We start from the raw sequence: 21,217 nt of genomic DNA, 5'->3' as shown, positions 1-21,217 counted from the left end.
AATTAAAAATTCTAGATAAATACCAAGACTAATAGTGCAAGATTGATGAAACAGCAGGTAAATCAGGAATTACAGGACAAAGCTGGGTGACTTCCAGAGATTTGTGAATGTGGGATGGCGAAGTTTAGGATGGGAAAGAAGTGTGAAAGTCTAGATTTCAACATAATGAATTTATGGTGCGGAGGAGGTGGCACTGGCTTTTTATCCATATCCATGTTTTTACTAAGATCAGCAAACAAGGAAAGAAAAATGATAATTCCGTGATGCCAAGCTTGAGTTTAAAGTGAAGAATATGGTTTGTAAGCAGTTTTGAGGTCCTAGGAAAATACAAGTTAAAGTAGGAATAACTGGCAATGCAGTGAATCTGGTTTAAGAATATTATATGGAAAAATGAATGCATATGGAATGACACATTTTAAGCTTAGCAAGGCCAAGAGTGGAATTTCAGGAAGACAAGTGTCCACAGCAGTATTGATTAACAGAAGCAAGAAAAAGTTGCAGTCAGAAAGACTGAGGTTGGAGTTTGTAGTTTTTCTTGCATCCTTTCCAGGTCAGCAAAAGAAGAAGGAGAAGTAGATTAAAGACAGCAGTCCAACTGAAGGATTCAGAAGAATAAATAGTTCCAATCTCAATCTTGTAATCAACTCTTAACCATCTAATGTCATGCTTCAAAACCAGAGTTATTGGCTTTGGGTTTACTGGATATATTTCTATTATGCCCAATATACATAATGCTTTGGATGCAAATGAATCTCAAATTTTTAGGAATATAGCCTCTCGAGCCTGTTTTGCGATGGCGGATATGAATCCTAATTTCATCTCCCCACCTTGGCTATATTTCCCTTAATAACCTTGGCTAACAAAGTGTATCTTAGTTTTAAAATTAATAATTCAGCATCCATTGCTCTTTGTGGGAGAGTGTCCAATGCTACTATCACACTTTGCATGAAGCAACATTTTCTAAAACAACCCTTCCTTCTAAAGAGGACCTTAATGCCTTCATAACGTTCCTCAATTTCGGTTTCTGGAAAAACACAGGCGGCAGCTGCCGTCACTAAACACAAAAAAAGTAGGCACCTGATTGACAACCAGTTATTAAAATGAAAGCTTCAAGTAAATGTTGACAATTTGATTATAAACCATTTTGTGCATCAGTAACCAAGTAAAAGGAGGTGGACTTTTAGTATATATAAATAATGTGGGTGTACAGATGAACAAAGCTCAAAAGCATACATTTCAGCAATATACTGCTACAAGTAAGGCAAAATATTATATATTATATAAGCTTTTAAAAAGGATTTCGTCTGTAAATATGAGCAAATGAGGCGAAGGGTGAAGAGTAACAAAAAGGAGCTGTATTAAAAAAACAAGTGAACCTTCTACCAAGAATAGTGTATCCCTTTCATTTTAAATAATTCTTTCACGGGATGTGAGGGTTGTCAGCTAGGTCAGCATTTGATACCCATTTACTACTTGCCCTTGAGAAGGTGGTGCTGTGGCGCCTTCTTGAACCACTGCAGTCCATGTGGTGTAGGTACACCCATAGTGCTGTCAGGAAGGGAATTTCAGGATTTTGGCCCAGCGACAATGAAGGAACAACGATATAGTTCCAAGTCAGCATGGTGTGTGGCTTGAAGGGGAGTTTGAAGGGGAACTTGGAAGTGGCAGTTTTCCCATGTGTCTGCAGTCCTTGCCCTTCTAGGTGGTAGAGGTTGTGAGTTTGGGAGGTGCTGTCGAAGGTGCCTTGGTGAGTTGCTGTAGTGCATCTTGTAAATCAGGTACGCACTCCTGCCACTGCGTGTGATGGTGGGGGAGGGGGTGAACGTTTAAGGTGGTGGATTGGGTGCCAATCAAGCAGGCTGCTTTGTCCTGGATGGTGTCGAATGTTGTTGGAGCTGTACTCATCCAGGCAAGCGGAGAGTGTTCCATCACACTACTGACTTGTGCCTTGTAGATGGTGGACAGGCTTTGGGGAAACAAGAGGTGAGTTAAGCACTGCAGAATTCCCAGCCTCTGACCTGCACTTGTAGCTTATATGGCTGGTCCAGTTGTTTCTGGTTAATGGTAACCCCAGGATGTAGATAGTGGGGGGTTCAGCGATGGCAATGTCAATGAATGTCAAGAGGAAATGGCTAGATTCTCTCTTGCTGGAGATGATCATTGTCTGCCACTTGCATGGCAAGAATGTTACTTGTCACTTATCAGCTCAAGCTTGAATGCTGTCCAAGTCTTTCTGCAGATGGACATTGACTGCTTCAGTAACTGAGGAGTTGCAAATGCTGCTGAATATCACCAGTAATTATCCCCATTTTTGACCTCATGATAGAGGGAAGGCCATTGATGAAATAGCTGAAGATGGTTGGGCCGAGGACACAACCCTGAAGAGCTTCTGCAGCAACAACCTGAGAATGAGATGATTGACTTCCAACAACCACAACCAAATTCCTTTGTGCTAGGTATGACTAACAAATGGAGAGTCTTCCCCCTGATTCCCATTAACCTCAGTTTTGCTAGGGCTCCTTGATGCCACACTAGGTCAAATGCTACCCTGTTGTCAAGGGCAGTCACTCTCACCTCACTTCCACGAGTTCAGCTCTTTTGTCCATGTTTGGGCCAAGACTGTAATGAGGTCAGGAGCAGAGTGGCCCTGGCGGAACCCAAACTGAGCATCAGTGAGAGGGTTATTGCTAAGCAAGTGTTGCTTGATAGCAATGTTGCTGATCCCTTCCATCACTTTACTGTTTATCAAAGTGAGGTGATAATTGGCTGGGTTGGATTTATCCTGCTTTTTGTGGACAGGGCATACCTGGGCAATTTTCCACCTTGCTGGGTAGATGCTAGTGTTGCCAAGCTGTACTGGAACAGCTTGACTAGGGGCACAGCTAGTTCTGGAACACAAGTCTTCATTCAGTACTACTACAGGAAAGGCCCATAATCTTTGCAGTATCCAGTGCCTTCAGTGTTTCTTGATATCATGTGGAGTGAACTGAATTGGCTGAAGACTGGCATCTGTGACGCTGGGATCTGCAGGAGGAGGCCAAGATGGATCATCCGCTTGGCATGTCTGGCTGAAGATGGTTGCAAATACATCAGCCTTCCCTTTTACACTGATGTGTTGCCCTATCATTGAGGAAGGGGGTATTTGTGGAGCCTTCCTCTCCGAGGAGGAACCTGATCCCTTGTTCATGGGAATGCTTAGCTCTGTTTAAGCTGTTTCCACTGTTTGGCATGCAAGCAGTCCTGTGTTGAAGTTTCACCAGGTTGACACCACTTTTTAGGTGTGCCTGGTCCAGCTCCTAGCATGCTCTCCTGCACTCTCCACTGAACCAGAGTTGATCCCCAGATTAATGGTAATGGTAGAGTGGGAATATGCAGGGCCATGAGGTTACAGGTTGTGGTCGAATACAATTCTGCTGCTGCTGATGGCCAACAGCACCTCATGCTGTTGCCCAGCTGAGTTGCTAGATCTAAATCTATCCCATTTAGCATGGCGGTAGTGCTACACAACACAATGGGGGTTATCTTCCATATGAAGACGTGACTTTGTCTCCAAATGATTGTGTGGTGGTCGCTCCTAATACTAACATGAACAGACATCTGTGACAGGTAGACTGGTGAGGATGAGGTGAAGCAGATTTTTTCCTCTTGTTGGTCCCCTCACTATCTGCTGCAGGCCCACTCTAGCAGCCATGTCCTTCAGGGCTCGGCCAGTCAGTCAGTAGTGGTGGTACTGTGCTACTCTTGGTGATGGACATTGCAGATCCCACCTAGAGTACATTTTGTACACTTATTACCCTCAGTGCTTCTTCCAACTTGTGTTCAATATGGGAGAGGACTGAATCATCAGCTGAGGAGGCAATAAAGTGGGTGGGATGGGGGCTTTAGCATTCAGGTCTCCATGCCTATGTTTGACCTGATGCCATGAGGTTTCATGAGTTCCAGGATCAAAGTTGAGGGCTCCCAGGACAACTCCCTCCCGACTGTAAACCACATTACCACCATCTCTGGTGAATCTATCCTGCCAGTGGGACAGGGTATGGTGATGGCAGTGTTTAAGAGTACGTCTGCAAGGTATAATTTGGTGAGGATGACTATGTCAGGCTGTTGCTTGGCAAGTCTATAGGACAGCTCTCTCAATTTTGGCACAGTCCCCAGATGTTAGTAAGAGGACTTCTCAGGATTGACAGGGCTGGGTGCGCTGTTCTCATTTCTGGTGCCCAGGTGGTCCCTCCAGTTTCATTCCTTTTCGACTCTGTAGCGGTTTGGTACAGCAGGACTGTGATGGAATATGTCCCACTTGTCTGGATGACTGCAGTTCCCATTACACTCAAGAAGCTTGACATCATCCAGCACAAAAGCAGCCCACTTGATTGTTTGTGGATGTGGTGCCATTCACTCTCCCCACCACCGACGCATAGTAGTAGCAGCAGTGTGCACCATCAACAAGATGCACTGCAGCAACTCACCAAGGCTCCTTAGACAGCACCTCCAAACCCATGACCACTACCACCTAAAAGAGCAAGGGCAGCAGATACTTGGGAACACCACCACCTGGAAGTTCCCCTTCTAGTCACTCACCATCCTGACGGAAATATATTGCCATTCCTTCACTGTTGCTGGCTCAAAATCCTGGAACTTCCTTCCTAACATCACATGCATCTATACTACAGTGGTTCAAGAAGGCAGCTCACCACCACCACCTTCTCAAGGGCAACTAGGGATGGGCAATAAATGCTGGCCCTGCCAGCAAAACCCACATCCCATGAATGAATGAATAAAAAAAAGTGGCTTGCTCGGGGCTATTTCAGAGACAATCACATTTCCGTGAGTCTGGAGTCACACCTAGGGCAGGCCAGGTGAGGATGGCAGATTTCCCTCCCTAAAGGAGGTTAGTGAACTAGGTGGTTTTATGACAATCCTCAATAGTTTCAGATTTTAATTCCTGGATTTATTAATTAATTGAATTTAAATTCCACCAAATGTGGTGGGATTTGAACCCGTGTCCCCAGAGGATTAGCATGGGCCTCTGGATGACCAGTCCAGTGACATTATCACTATGCCACCACCTCCCCTATATTCCACAATACATTTAATAAAATTCAATAGCAAAATTACTTAGATTACCCTACACATGCCAGTATTGTCTGACAAATGTACCATCGATCAGGGCTATATGAGACATTAATCTTCTGCATTGCTTGAAAAAGATAAATTATTTGTTTGGGAATCAGATGGGATGAATGAAGAGACAGAAATATAAGTCCCCTACAAAGGCATCCTTGGTACTTTCTTTAAACTTAGCTCTTGAATAGGCTGCAGCTATCAATATCTAAAAGCCAAATACTCTTGCCTTCTCATATAGCAACTACCATGTCAGAAATTACCAGGAGCTGATCTGATTAGGATCAGCTGTCCCAAGTTCTTATATTAGATAGCAATGTTCTTGCTATAATATATCAGTACAAATATAGTGCTGATCCAGAATGTGTGCATGCTACAATACAAATATAGTGCTAATTCACAAAGCATGTAGAACATTACAAATATAGGCCCAATCCAGAATGTGTGTATAATATGATTGAAAGCTGAAGGCCAAAAAACTTGATGTTGAATAATTTTATTGTTTTCTACAATTCCTCAAATTTCCAAGCTATTATTTAAGTATCACCTAATGCTTTTTTTAAACATCTTGCAGAGAGTGTCAAATACCAAATACACAAAGCATGAACATTTTTCTCTTACATTAGAGAAAGCCATATTAGCCAAATTTGAAGAATATTTACCGAATAGGCCAAAGCTAGTATTACTTAGAAGAATATATTTTTTAAAAATCAGGTCAAAACACCCTGCTAGTTAGAAGCTACATAGAAGTGCAAACCTAATTATATTGTAGTACAAGCCAATGCAGTATACTAGATCAGAGTCTCAACATGACTCAGACAAAAAAGTCACCCAAATAGCAAGTCCCAAAATGATTACGAGAGTTGATCACTTATGGTGTTGCTCAGTTAAAGGTAAAAACTGCAATTGTCCCACTGTTACACTACCGCTTGCTTATTTTCTCTCTTCCTTTCTATATAGGTTCAAGCCACATTTGTTTTCTCATCGTTGTTGCTTGTCTTACTTTTTCTTCAAATCTTTTTCTTTATTCTTTCATGGGATGTGGGGATTTCTGGTGAGGTCAGATTTCTGGTGAGGTCAGATTTCTGGTGTGCCCATCTCTAATTGTCCTTGAACTGAGTGACTTGCCAGGCCATTTCAGATAGCAGGTTAGAGACAACCACACTGCTGTGGGTCTGGAGTCACAAGCAGCCAGGCCAAATAATGACAGCAGATTTCCTTCCCTAAAAGGACATTAGTGAACCAGATGAGTTTTTACAACAATTGATGATAGTTTCATGGTTACCATTACTGAGATAGCTTTCAATTCCTGATTTCTTAATTAATTGAATATAAATTCCGCCAGCTGCCACAGTCAGATTTGAGCTCGTGGCTCCAGGGCATCAGCCTGGACCTCTGGGATTTTGGAGGAGATGCTGGTATTGTGGTAATGTCACTGGACTAGTAATCCAGAGGCCCAGGCTAATGCTCTTGGGTTCAAATCCCACCAGAGCAGCAAGTGGAATTTAAATTCAATTAATCTATTCCTCCTCAGTCCTCTGCTTCTTCTGTTGGTCTTTCACTGTAAGCTACTCTAACATTATTTAATATTGTGGTACTGTCCTTCTTTTAAGAAAAAGACCTAGCAAAACAGCAAAATGACAGCTATTATTTACTAGGTTGGAGGTGGTACCTCTGCTAGGTGTTCAAAGACCAGGAACTGAGCACAGCGAGCGAGAAATGAAGAACTGGGGGGCAGCAATGGGTAGGGGTAGAGGGGTATTGAGGAAGGGGAATATTGCACAAAGCAAGATGGGGGGGTTGGGGGGGTTGGTGGCGGGGTGCAGGATCTGGGCTGACAAGAAGTTCACGCCTGGAATGCACCTGTACCTTGAACTGCTGGTCAAGTCAGTGCTACAATAGATATAGGGCTGCAACTCTAACTTAGAAAGGCAAATCCAAGAGTTGCTAGGACACGTAAACATTAGAAAACCTAGGGACTTAAGCCCAGAAGATAATGGAAAGGCTATGGTTCCTGAGGTGGGAATAGGCAAGAAAACATTGGAGTTGGGGCAGAAAAGAAGTACAGCTGACCTAAATTTGATGTGGACAACAGCTGGAGTTCCAGCTTTAAGCAGGCAACTGGGTCATCCGCCACTAAGACTGTGAGATAATATTTATGTCAGCAAAATTGGGTTATTCTTAATTATTTATTAAATAGCTTTAAAAGACAACTGTGTGGACAACTTAAAAATTCTTTGAATTTACAGGAAGGTCAGTCGATTGGCAAGTAATGAGGAGAATTTAAAAACTAAGGCTCAGTGGAGGGCATGATTAGAATAATAAATGGATAGCTGCCAAAAGCTTGGAGACAGGAGAAAAATTACATCTGAAACATGTCCAAACCTGTTTTGTGCTTCATACCCCATTACCCCATGCTTCCTCCCAGCAGCTCTTTCAAAGAGTCAACAAAATTAAGTCACATGAATAACGCAGGTTAATTAAAGAAAGCCAGCACGGATTTGTTACGAGAAAATCATGTTTGACTAACTTGCTGGCGTTTTTTGAAGAGGTAACAGAGGGTTGATGAGGGCAATGCAGTTGATGGGGTCTACACGGGCTTCCAAAAAGGCATTTGATACAGTGATCAAAATTACAGCTCACAGAATAAAAGGGGCAGTAGCAACATGGGTATGGAATTGGCCAAGTGACAGAAAACAGAGAAGTGGTCAATGGATGCTTTTCGGGCTGGAGCAAGGTTTGTAGTGGAGTTTTCCAGGGGTCAATGTTGGGACCCTTGCTTTTCCTGATATATATTAGTGACATTGACCTTGGTGCACAGGGCATAATTTCAAAGTTTGCGGATGATATAAAACTTGGGAACATTGTGAAATTATAAAAGGATAGTGCAGACCACAAAAGGATGTAGACAAGTTGGTGGCATGGGTGGACAGTTGGCAGATGAAGTTCATTGAGGGGAAACGTGAAGTGATTCATTTTAGTAGGAAGAACATGGAGAGACAATATAAAATAAAGGCCACAACTCTAAAGTGGGGGTACAAGAGCAGAGGTACCTGGGTGTATATGTGCATAAGTCATTGAAGGTAGGACAGATTGAAAGAACGGTTAATAGTGCATACAGTATCTGAGGCTTTGTTAATAGGGGCATAGAATACAACAGCAAGGAGGTTATGTTGGATTTGTCTAGGCCACTAGTTTGGCCTCAGCTGAAGTACTGCGTGTAATTGCACATTAGTGCACTTTCGGAAAGACGTGAAGGCATTGGAGGGAGTGCAGAAGAGATTCAAGAGAATGGTCCCAGGGATAAGGAACTTCAAATATGAAGATAGATTGGAGAAGTTAGGACTGTTTTCCTTAGAGAAAAGAAGGCTGAGAGGAGATTTTATAAAGATATTCAAAATCATGAGGTGTCTGGACAAAGCAGATAGGGAAAATTGATCCCACTTTTGAAAGGATCGAGGACAAGAAGGCACATATTTAAACTAATTGGTAAATGAAACAAAAAATCTTTTTCATGCAGTGAGTGATTAAGGTCTGGAATGCACAGCCCGAGAGTGTGGTGGAGGCAGTTTCAATTGAAGCATTCAAAAAGGAATTAGACTATTATTTAAAAAGGAAGAATGTGCAGGGTTACAGGGAGAAGGAAAGAGAATGACACTAAGCATACTGGTTATTCGGAGAGCCAGTGCAGACATGATGGGCAGAATGGTCCCCTTCTGCGTTGTAAGATTTCTGTGGTTCTGTGAACATGTTTACAATTTATTCCACCTTTTATTTACATTTAGGCCAAATTTTACTTTCTCCCTCTACCTTGGAGCTAGTTATTAAAATGAAACTGCCCCCATCTCTCTAATCACAAGCCAGCATTAAATGACAGAAAAATGGCTGTGCTGCTCGTTACCCTGCTATTGCTCCCTCTTGAGGAAGAAGAAAAGCTAGAAACTTCAATAAATTTTCAAAAACAAATTTCTGCCAAAGTGAGGGGGAATGGAATTTGAATTCCATGTGGTAGCTACTGTTGGAATTGCCCACTGATCTTGCCCCATCACAGTGCCTGGACTCCAGTGCCCCACTTTCCCTAGGAAATAATAGCAGCTGACACCAAAACTAAAGATTACAGGAGAACTGTACTTTCCTACATAGTTTATCAGCCATGGAGGACAGTAGTCAGTTTTTTTTATGAATGGAAGATACAATATGTAGGAATAATTGCATGGAATGCTTATGAACAATTAACTGCATGTAATTATGGTCCTTTGCCCCCAATAGCATACAATTCAATTTGTAGGAACATAGGAACAGGAGTAGACCATTAAGCCCCTCAGGCCTGCTCCACCATTCAATTAGATCACGGTTGATCAACTTCATTTTCCCACCTTTGCTCCAAATCCCTTGATGCTCTTATCTAACAAAAAAAATCAAACTCTGAAAAAAATTGAACTATGTATAAAAGTATTGAAAGTCAGAGTTTTAGCAACAAAGCTTTTAACCACTTATTATTTTCAATGGGTAACCAGTACACTAACAAATTTTCTAAGTATGTTATGCCTCTGAAATTGTTCAGTTGCACTATTACCATTTAATAAATTTGTTTGCCCAAAAGACACAAAGAATCCTGAAGGCACAGGATAGATAAGTCATCAACACCATGTCTGGAAAAATAAAGTTGTTTTCTGTTAACTACATGCTACAATATTTATCTAATTATCAAAGCAAGAATACAAGGACTGAAGGATCTACCTATGTGAGTACTTTGAAATACAGAAGTCAAAAATAACTAGAGTAAAAAGGATAAAAGAATCATCCGAAAAAAACTAACATTGACCTCTGAAGGTAAAAAGCATGCAAATGTTTCAACTTGCACAGATGATGAGGCAGCACAGATATAAAATGGTAAAAACTGAGTTGTTAGGAAGGAATAATCAATAAAGGGTCAAACATGCAGCATTTGCTTTTAATAAACCAATATGGAGCAATTTATTTGAATTTATACCATATTTGAAAATCATACACAGCATCCTCTCAAGCTTCATCACAAACAAACTAAATTATCCAGGGCTCTGTCATCCACATTCTATCCCAAAAAATTAATTATCCTCATTGGCTTCCAATGCATCCCATTCCCCACATTGGTCTAGGATGAGGGAGTTTGAAACCCCAAATCTCTCTTTGGCCTCGCTCTGTCCCGCTGCGATCCCCTCCAGTTCTACATCCTTCCTCTCACTTTTCACTGATACAATTCTGCACCATAGTGCATCCCGTCCTTACCATCATAATCATCCACCCTTGTACCAAGGATTTCTGAAATACTCTTAAATCTCACCACTAGGTCTCTAACTTTCAGCCCCATTACAATCTCTGCTGTTCCCTCCCGACCCAACCTTCAGCTTCATTGTAAAGCTCAAGTTTTCTTGCTGTATTTGGCTAATTTGCCACAGATTCTGGATAAATCATGGAACTTTCATGAGCTGTACAGCTCAGCAACACATTACAATGCATTTGTCAACTAAGCCATGGGAGAACTCCAGGTGAAAAATATCACTACAATTTTGTAAGTGTGATTGCTTTATCTGTCTAAAAATATATGGCAACATTCAACTTTTTTTTTCTTAATGACATAGAAAAATTGGTGTTTCAAGTGAAAAGCATGCAAAACTTACAGCTTTGAACCCTGATGATCTCCGTGTTGCTCGAGTATTTAATCCATTTCTGGGGCTTGAAAATGTGCCAGATGGGAGAGCTGAAGTAAGCTGGGATGGAGGACTTGAACAGAATTTGGAAGTCACTAAAGGGGAAGTTGAGTAACCCAGTAAGTTCAACTCGGAGGTGGAATGTTTGTTGTTATTGCTTCCAGTTGGAGGTTGGTCATTTGTTGTATCACCATTGCCTGCATCAATTGTTTCACCGCTCTCTATTCGTTTCAGGTAATCTTTCAGCATGGACTGTGTAGTCGTCTCACTCAACCAGTAGAGGAAGAGCTCATCAACTTTCATTTTAAGAACAGGCTGTAGAACTGGGGCGGCAGGCATTGTTAACTTATTCAGGATATATCAACTAATCAAGATTATAGTTGGAGGCTGTTCTGGGAAAGCCAAAGTCCTGTTCTGTCTTCCTCAGCTTCACTCATGTAATAAATTCCTGAGCAAAGGAAACACAAATTGTTAAAAATAACTCTGCATTTTTTTGTCGCTGCTCATTTCTTCCTCCTGCTATTCCTGCATTTGCTAAGGTAGACCATCTGCTTTGCAGCTAGTGCCAAATTACAAACATGAACCAGTTAGCAAGCAACTGACAAGAGGAACTTGAGGGAATTCACCTGCTGATCTTTCCCTCCTTCCTGTGAAGAGCAAGCCAAATAATTACCCACAAGAGGCTATTCAGCCTGCTGAGTCCATGCCAGCTCGCTGCTAGTTTCTTTCCCCATAGCCCAGCACTTTTTTCCCCCTTCAGGTGCTTATCCAATTTCCTTTTGAAAACCATGATCGAACCTGTCTCCATCACCCAATCAAGCAGTGCATTCCAGATCCTGTAACACTAATGGTAGCCAAGATTGGAACTTTACGATGTGGGAAAATTCAAGGGCATTCTATATTATAACACATTATCGACAGTAACCTAACAGCAACTTTAGAGGTTAAGGTTTCAAATTCAACCATGGCAACCCGTGAAACTGAATTGAAGAAATTTGGTCATTGGTGATCTGGCACCAGAAAAATAATCAAGAAATAACAACAACAATGTGCTTATATAACGCCTTTGACATAGAAATGCATCTCAAGAGCATGATCGAACAAAATCTGATACAAAGCCACGTTAAGGCAGGTGGTCAAAGAAGTTGGTTTTAAGGAGTATCTTCAAGGAAAAAAGAGAGTTGGAGATGGAATTCCAGAGTTTAAGGCTTAGACATTTGAAGGTATGGCCACCAATGGTGCAGCATTTAAAAATTGGGGATGTTCAAGAGGTCAGAGATGGAAGAGCACAGATATCTAGGCAGGCTGCGAGGCTGGAGGAGATTACAGTGGTAGGCAGGGGCAAAATCATAGAGGGATTTGAAAACAAGGATGAGAAGTTTAAAATTGAGGCAGTGCTCAATCAGAAGCCAATGTAGGTCATCGAGCACAGGGGATGATGGGTGACTGGGATTTGGAATGAGCAAGGTAACAGACAGCAAAGCTTCAGATGGCCTCAAGCTTACACAGGATAGAATGTGGGAGGCTGGTCAGGAGTGTGTTGGAATAGTCAAGTCCAGAAGTAACAAAGGCATGGGTGGTGGTTACAGCAGCAGCAGAGCTGAGGCCAGGGCCGGGTAGGATTACGTTACAGAGGTCGAAATGGACGGTCTTACTGATGGCACAGATATATACTTGGAAAATCATCACGGGATTAAATGTGACATCAAGGTGGTGAACAGTCTGGTTCAGCCTAAAACAGCTGCCAGGGACTGGGCTGAAATTAGTAGTTAGGGACAAAAGGCAATGGCTTCAGTGTTTCCAATATTTAGTTGGGTCAGATTATTAAAAAGCCAACTGGTTCACTATGTTCATCAGTGAAGGAAACTGCGAGTCACACCTTCATGTGATGCTGGTGCCACACAAGGGGTGATTTTGCCCATAGGACATCAAGGACTGGCGTGCAACCAGCCCATTTATCCACATACCTGAACTTTCCTCTATTCTAATGACTTTGCATAGCATCTGAAGACCAACAATAGAAAAGTCCCTTGGTGATGCACTGGCTGAGCCAATTAACTAATATGTAATTACTTATCTGGGGGCCAACCAGATAGGAAGAGATATAAAGTGAAAATTTTAAATACATCAGTAAGGGAGAATACTGGCACACAACTTTAAGCCAGTTTACCTTGGAGTAGCGTTAGGTCACTCCACAAGCTTCAAAGATAACGTCAAATTAAAGGTGACGGCGCCAGCCAGAAACATCATCTTAAGAAAGTTGTCCAACTCTAAATAGGGAACTGACCCACAAACATTATGAACAACTGCCCTTGCCGTGTGCTACTCGGCAGCTGAATATGCCTGTCCAAACTGGGAACATTCTCCCCATGCCAAGAAGTTATATCCCAACAACGCAGCTTGCAGTGTCATCATTGACTACTTAAAGTGGATGATCTGTACCTGCTTGCTGGTATTGCTAAAGCAAAACATGGCCAAATTGGCTTTGTCTCAATTGCCTCAGGACTGGTGCCGGCTGCTGCAAGGCCCTGAAGCAGAAGTGGCCAAACGAATTCTGTTGACTGTGATGGCAGAGAGGCATCCCAAATGATGAAGTCATCTCCTCGAATGCCCTCTACTACCAGAGCCCTGCAGATCTGAAGATCTGAAGGTCTTCAGCTCTCGAGCATGAAGAGAGTTGCAAGGAACAGTGATGAGGGAAGGTATAGTGACACAACATAATTATCAAGGGATGATAACTAACTGACGTAACACTGTTACCCATATCCCACCCACATGCACAAATAGAAAAACGATTAAGATTAATAACATGCTGAATCATCAGTGTTTCAAAGTCACCTTCAATTAATGTGCATCGATTTAGGACAACATATGGTTTACTGACATTTTGTAACTGTCTTACAGTTTTACCCATAGATACTTAAAAGAAAATCAGTGGGTCATCAAGGATTAAAAATAGGTAGTTTCTTTCCAAACACAAATCAAAGGATTCTAATATTCCAATTGCTTCCAATAAATATTTGGTAGTCATCTTGGCTGATATGTAGCTGATTAATGTTGTGTTTGAAGCTCTGAATACAAGAATGACAGCTGTTGCATAAACTGGTTGGATAAAGAGGTGTGCTTTTGCTTTGTGATTAAGGTGGGGATTGGAGAAGCTGAGATCGTTTTCCACGAAGCAGGGAAGATTAAGGGGAAAACTAAAAGAGGGTTCCAAAATTATGAGCAAGTAGGGAGAAACTGTTTCCTCCTGCAAGTGGGGGCTGGTAACCAGAAATGACAGATTTAAAATAATTGGGGGAAAAAAACCGAGAGCCAACATCCATCCCACGCCACACCCACCAACAAACACAGAGTTAAGATCTGGAATGTACTATCTAAAGAGGTGGTGAAATTAGATTCCATAGGAACTTTCAAAAGGCAATGGGATTTGTACTTGAAAAGAAAGAAAGCTGGAGTATGGGTCTCAACTGGACAGCTCTTTCAAATTATCCAATGCAGGCATGGCAGGCCAAATGGTCGTGTTGCAAGTTTCTATAGTCCGAATGTTCTGAGCAGCAGCAATGACAAGTGGAGTTGGGGAGGGTCAGGGGGTGATTGAGGAGTCAGTAGTATAGTTACCCAGGAATTAGACCATATTTTAATCTAACATTTCCTGCATAACTAACCAAGTAAATCAGAATTGTCTGACCTTTAACTCAGAGTCGGAAACATTTCTGGAGGGTCTTGGGGAGCAGGGGAATTGCCATCGGAAGTCTAAACTTCCTGGGCAATTCCCGTGTAAGTCGGCACGTCAGGACTTCCACAGGGTGCCAACATGCATCTCAGTCGTACGTCTGGTCTCTTAAGAGTCTGGAGACCAGAAGATTTGGCCCCACGATTTTATGCATTTGAAGTGGCTGAGGCTTTCTGTCCACTAGGTTAGACAGTTTGCTAGCAAATCTCTCATACTACAAGTCAGGCAGTTTTACAAGAGGGCAAGATCCCAATAGTGTAGAGTTCCTAGAAAGAGCTCCCAGCTATGTTTGGGATATAAAAACAATTTTCAGATGCAGCTCCCATTGAAAAAAGGGTTCAGTGAAACACAACTTTTGTACAGTAGATAAAGTCAAGTTGGAAACAAACTTAGTTTTCTAGTTTACTGTTAGCACACTATCTGAATTAGCAAACACAAAAGGTTGGAAATTACTTTTTAAACATCATGAAGGATCCTTCTGCACACTTAATTGTGACCACTGGGGTTAAAGGGATAGATGCAAACTGCTTGCTTCTGTTCTCATTAATTGAGAAAATAAAATAATCAGGAACAGCGCTATGAAGCAGCACTTGCTTAGCAATAACCTGCTCACAGATGCTCAGTTTGGGTTCTGCCAGGGTCACTTGGCTCCAGGCCTCATTATCGCTTGGTTCAAACATAAACAAAAGAGAGCTGAACTCAACAGCTGAAGGAAGAATGACTGCCCTTGACATCAAGGCAGCATTTAATTGTGTGTGGCATCAAGGAGCCCTAGAAAGACTGAAGTCAGTGGGAGTCAGAGGGAAAACCCTCTACTGATTGGAGTCATATCTCACACAAAGGAAGGTATGGTTATTAGAGGCCAATCATCTCAGCCCCAGGAGTTCATCAAGGTAGTTTCCTAGGCCCAACCATCTTCAGCTGCTTCATCAATGACCTTTCCTCCATCATCAAGACAAAAGTGGGGATATTCATTGATGATTGCACAATGTTCAGTATCAACTGTTAACTCGGGAGGTGTCAGCTGTGGCTCAGTTCATAGCACCCTCGCCTTTGAATCAGAGGGTTGTGGGTTCATGTCCCACTCCCGGAAACCAAGAACTGTGATTGTACGCGAAAGAGTTGCAATCTGTGACTGTTGATAACTTGAAAGAACATCAACTGTTAACTCGGGAGGTGTCAGCTGTGGCTCAGTTCATAGCACCCTCGCCTTTGAATCAGAGGGTTGTGGGTTCATGTCCCACTCCCGGAAACCAAGAACTGTGATTGTACTCAAAAGAGTTGCAATCTGTGACTGTTGATAACTCGAAAGAGTATCAACTGTTAACTCCTCAAACACCGAAGCAATCCATGCACACGTGCAGCAAAACCTGGACAATTTCTGAGCTGATAATGGCACGTAACATTCACACAACCACTCAAGTGCCAGAAAATAACAACCATCTGCAACAAGAGAAAATCTAGCCACTGCCTCTTGGCACTCGACGACATCATCATCACTGAATCCTTCACAGTCAATGATTTGGAAGTTACAATTGACCAGAAAATTAACTGGGCCAGTCATACAAATACAGTAAAATCCTGATGAGTCAAATCCCAGGGATTCACCCTCAAATTTGTGTTAAGTGGAGCTTCAAGATAGCCAAGGGGGCCCCATTCCCACATGAATGCATCTCCATGTAACCCGACATGCCTACAAATGCTGTCTATGTCAAAACAACAGATTCAAATGCCAAATGAAAACACAGTAAAGCAGTAAATGCATGTGAAAAAATCTTTCCTCAATTTGTTCACACCTTACAACAGCTTGGCCTCATAAAAAGCCAGAGCTTTGATTGAAAAATGTTGAGAATTAGCTATGAATAAACTCTGTAATCTTTCTCTGCTTAACATGTTGTCTTTGGACATGTGTGATATGTTGTCAACACAGTCAAACACGTTTTCAGTGTTTTCATACTGCAGTGCAAAATCCCAGAGAATCTCTACTGCCTCTGCAGTATTGGCTAAGGAAATAGGCGGGTGAGAGGGAGGGCATTCATTGGGCTACTCTATTGAATAACATACTGCATCTACAATTGCTTCGTCTGTCAGTTCCGTCATGCAGCATACGACATCATCCACCTCTGCTTGAGTTTCCATGATTGCCTCTGCTGAAATTTCCATCCCGGCCTCCAGGACACGAGCGAAAAGTGCCTCATCATTGGGTTGGTTGGCCTCACCCTGCTCCTCCTGGTCTTTGACGTCTTGTGCAGTTGTAACCCATTTGAACCCAGCATCGTGGAAGCAGTTGGCAATTGTGGCGTCTGTCATCATCTTCCACACCATCATGAACATAACCTCTAGAACAGTTGGATTGTACTCCTGCTTTCTATCAATAGTCTCAATAACAAGAGATCAGCTGCCATCAGTCATTGGTTTTCAAGTTCCTAATCACTCCCTGATCCATTGGCCGGAGTTTGGCCGTGGCATTGGGAGGCAAGAACATCAGTTTGATGTTCTTGAAGCCAGCGATGTCAAGGGTGCGCAGGGCAGTTGTCTGTAATGATGACGATCTTCCTTTTCTATTGCTTATACGTTTTGCCCACTTTCCTCTTCCATGCCTCAAAAATGCTGAAGATCATCCAGGCAGTTTTGTTAGGCTTGTACTTCATAGGTAGTGTCATCATGTTCACGAAGCAACGTGGCTTCCTGTACTTCTCTATCACAAGAAGCAGCGGTTTTTCAGTGCCATCCATGTTGGCATAGACCAGAGCAGTGACGTGTTTATTGTTCCGCTTTCTACCATTAAACATCAAAGAGTAATCTGGCAAAAGACGGAAAAATGGTCTGCTTTCATCCACATTAAAAAAGTCTTCTGGTGCATACTCATTCAAGATGTGGATGAGGCCATTTTAGAAGCAATCGTCTGTCATTGCTGCCATAACCGCCGCACCCTCAATGCTCGGAAAACGATGCCATACTTTGACTCTGGGACAGTTCCGACAGATTGGAGGATAGCTAATGTAACCCCACTATTTAAAAAGGGAGGTAGAGAAAAAACAGGGAATTATAGACCAGTCAGCCTGACGTTGATAGTGGGGAAAATTCTAGAGTCCATTATAAAAGATTTAATAGCTGAGCACTTGGAAAACAGTGGTAGAATCGGACAGAGTCAGCATGGGTTTATGAAAGGGAAATCATGCTTGACAAATCTACTGGAATTTTTCGAGAATGTAACTAGTAAAGTTGATGAGGGGGAGAATGTGGTTTACTTGGACTTTGAGAAGGCTTTCGACAAAGTCCCACAAAAGAGATTAGCATGTAAAATTAAAGTGCATGGGATTGGGGGTAGTGTATTGAGATGGATAGAAAACTGGCTGGCAGACAGGAAACAAAGAGTAGGAATAAACGGGTCTTTTTCTGAATGGCAGGCAGTGACAAGTGGGGTACCGCAGGGATCGGTGCTGGGACCTCAGCTATTTACAATATGTATTAATGATTTAGATGAGGGAACTAAATGTAATATCTCCAAATTTGCAGATGACACAAAGCTGGGTGGGAGGGTGGGCTATGAGGAGGATGCAGAGATGCTTCAGTGTGATTTGGACAAGCTGAGTGGGAAAATGCATAGCAGGTGCAGTATAATGTGGATAAATGTGAGATTAGCCACTTTGGTAGCAAAAACAGGAAGGCAGATTATTATCTGAATGGCTATAAATTGAGAGAAGGGAATGTGCAACGTGACCTGGGTGTCCTCGTACACCAGTTGCTGAAGGTAAACATCCAGGTGCAGCAGAAGGTGAAGAAGGCAAATGGTATGTTGGCTTTCATAGGAGGAGGATTCGAGTACATAGAAACTAGGAGCAGGTGTAGGCCATTTGGCCCTTTGAGCCTGCTCCGCCATTCACTATGATCATGGCTGATCATCCAACTCAATAGCCTGCTCTCGCTTTCTCCCCTTACCCTTCGATCCCTTTCGCCCACAAGAGCTATATCTAACTCCTTCTTGAAAGCATACAATGTTTTGGTCTCAACTACTTTCTGTGGTAACGAATTCCACAGGCTTACCACTCTCTGGGTGAAGAAATTTCTCATCTCAGTCCTAAATGGTCTACCCTGTATCCTCAGACTGTGACCCCTGGTTCTGGACTCCCCCACCATTCGGAACATCCTTCCTGCATCTACCCTGTCCAGTCCTGTTAGAATTTTATAGGTTTCTATGAGATCCCCCCTCATTCTTCTGAACTCCAGCGAATATAATCCTAATCGGCTCAATCTCTCCTCATATGTCAGTCCCGCCATCCCAGGAATCAGTCTGGTAAACCTTCACTGCACTCCCTCTATAGCGAGTACATCCTTGGTACGATAAGGTGACCAAAACGGCACACAATATTCCAGGTGCACCAAGGCCCTGTATAATTGCAGGACTGAGATGAGCCTGTGGAATTTGCTACCACAGAACGTAGTTGAGGCGAAAACATTGTATGTTTTCAAGGAGTTGGATATAGCTCTTGGGGCGAAAGAGATCAAAGAAAGCAGGAGCAGGCTATCGAGTTGGATGATCAGCCATGATCATAATGAATGGCGGAGCAGGCTCGAAGGGCCGAATGTCCTGCTCCTAGATTCCATGTTTCTATGTTTGTCTTGAATCGGTCCTGTCATCCGTCCTTGCAGGTGAACTCTATGCGGCCCAGCTTCTTTGCCAGGGTGTCTCCCTTTTCCTACAGGATTGGACCAGAGACGGGAATGTTCTCTGCTCAGGCTGCCTTGAACCATGTTAACAGAGCTTCTTCAACATTGGGATGGACAGCTGTTCTCATCCTCTTCCTTGCTGGAGAGAATGCCTGCTTGTTAAACTGTTCCAAGATGTTTGCCTTGTGTTTCATAATGATGGACAAGCTCGACATTGGAATCTCCCACTCATTCACGATATCCGCTTTCCGCTATACACCATGGTTTTCCACTTAAATTCACTTACAACTTTTAATTTTCTCTCAGGTTTCGCTGTACTCATAGGTTTTCCACTTCCTTTCACAGGGAAATCTCGATGTCAAATGATGGCCACCCCAGCATTCCATGATCTTGCGCTCTTGTACGGGCTAACTCTGCTCTAATTGGTTGACGCGGCCATCTGACAAGCTTAGACAAATTCGGCTAATCCGGAATTCCCAGAGCGGAATTGCGGCTTATCATGGTTTTAATTCTATGGGATTTGCTATTCTGCCAGTGGTAATGGTTGACAACTTTCACATAACCGGAATTTTATGTCATCCGAGCTTGGCTCATTGTGATTTCTCTGTATTGTGGCTACAAAAACAGGTCAGAGGCTGGGAATTCTTTTGCAAGTAAAAGCTCCCCAAAGTCTGACCACCATCTACAAATGCATAAGAGAGGAGTGTGATGGAATATTCCTGGATTAGTCCAGCTCCAACAACACTCAAGAAGCTCAAAAGCACCCAGGGCAAAGCAGTCCTCTTGATAGGCACCTCATCCACCACCTTAAACATTCACTCCCTCCACCTCCAACACACAGTATGTACTATATGCAATATGTACCGCAGCAACTCGCCAAAGCCCCTTTGACAGCACCTTCCAAACGCACAATCTTTACCACCTAGATGGATAAGGGCAGCAGATACATAGGAACACCCTTGGGACTATATCATTGTCCCTCCACTGAAGCTGGGACAAAATCCTGGAACTCCCTTTCTAACAACACTGTGGATGTGTCTACACAGGTCGACTGCAGCAGTTTAAAAAGGTGGCTCAACACCACCTTCTCAAGGGCAATTGGGGATGAGCAACTAATACCCCATAAATAGATTTTTTAAAAATGGCTTTTTGGTTTCATGTATATCATCACACAACTCTATCACAAAGCTCTGCTCGGAAACCTTGGGAGGGGAAAAATGAAAGATAAAGAAAGCAAGAGAAAGAAACAAATAGGTTGTGAAAATTGGCCTGTATTGCTTTGGAGTGAGAGAGCAAAATTGTACAAACTTATTTCTAAGCAAATGGATCATTTGCAGATTAACAATTTCCCCAAGGATATTAAAATGACAAAGATGATTTTGTAGAAATCAACGCAGATGCATCATTTTAAACAAAAGACATGCATTTGCAACCACAATTAAACAAAAATAAAATCCTGATCTTATACCATATACAAATTGCATTTTGTTTCAAAAAAAGCATAAAAGGTGCAGTAAAAGGCAGGCAACTTCAACATAAATGAAAAAAAAATTGGAAATGCAGCGAAATGGTTCTCACCCTGTACAGGAGGGAGTGGTGAGAGGGGAGGGAGGGGAGGGAGTGGAGGTAGGAGGAGGAGAGGAGGGGAGGGGAGGGGAGAGGAGAGGTTGGGGGGGGGGGGGGGGGGGGGTTGGCCTAGATGGGGACTGAAGCCTGGCGTTTGGTTGCCATGCCAGCCAGCCCTGGGCAGCAGGTCGCTTGTGGAATCGCAAACGGGCAGCTCCCACAGAGCTGCTGCTGTCAGTGCAGCCAGGCTACCTACCTGTAACCACGCTCCACTTAACTCCCTCTTTCCCCGGCCTGTCAGTTCCTCCCGCCTCTTGTTTCCCCTCCCCCACCGCCCCGCGCGGCGACTCCCAGGCAACCGCCACTCCGGCCCTCCTGTCGCGCCGCGTCTCGCCTCGCCGCGTCTCGCGAGAACAGCGGCCGCGCGCGCTCC

General features: G+C 43.0%; 1 protein-coding gene across 1 annotated transcript in view; it reads right to left on the bottom strand.

Annotated features, from left to right (window-relative positions):
* The window catches only part of ppp2r3b (protein phosphatase 2, regulatory subunit B'', beta), a 148,959-nt gene extending 127,799 nt beyond the window's left edge, over positions 1-21,160 (bottom strand). The window contains exons 1-2 of the mRNA XM_078545111.1: positions 21,037-21,160; positions 10,782-11,259 (exon numbers count right to left, since the gene is read on the bottom strand). Of these exons, the coding sequence (XP_078401237.1) occupies positions 10,782-11,150 (369 nt within the window). The 5' untranslated portion in view covers positions 11,151-11,259; positions 21,037-21,160. The remainder of the gene's footprint in view (positions 1-10,781; positions 11,260-21,036) is intronic.
* Between the last annotated feature and the right edge of the window lie 57 nt (positions 21,161-21,217).

This window comes from Cetorhinus maximus, chromosome 7 (genome assembly GCF_964194155.1).
Source record: "Cetorhinus maximus chromosome 7, sCetMax3.hap1.1, whole genome shotgun sequence".
NCBI lineage: Eukaryota > Metazoa > Chordata > Chondrichthyes > Lamniformes > Cetorhinidae > Cetorhinus > Cetorhinus maximus.
This window is presented reverse-complemented; position numbering and strand designations above follow the sequence as displayed.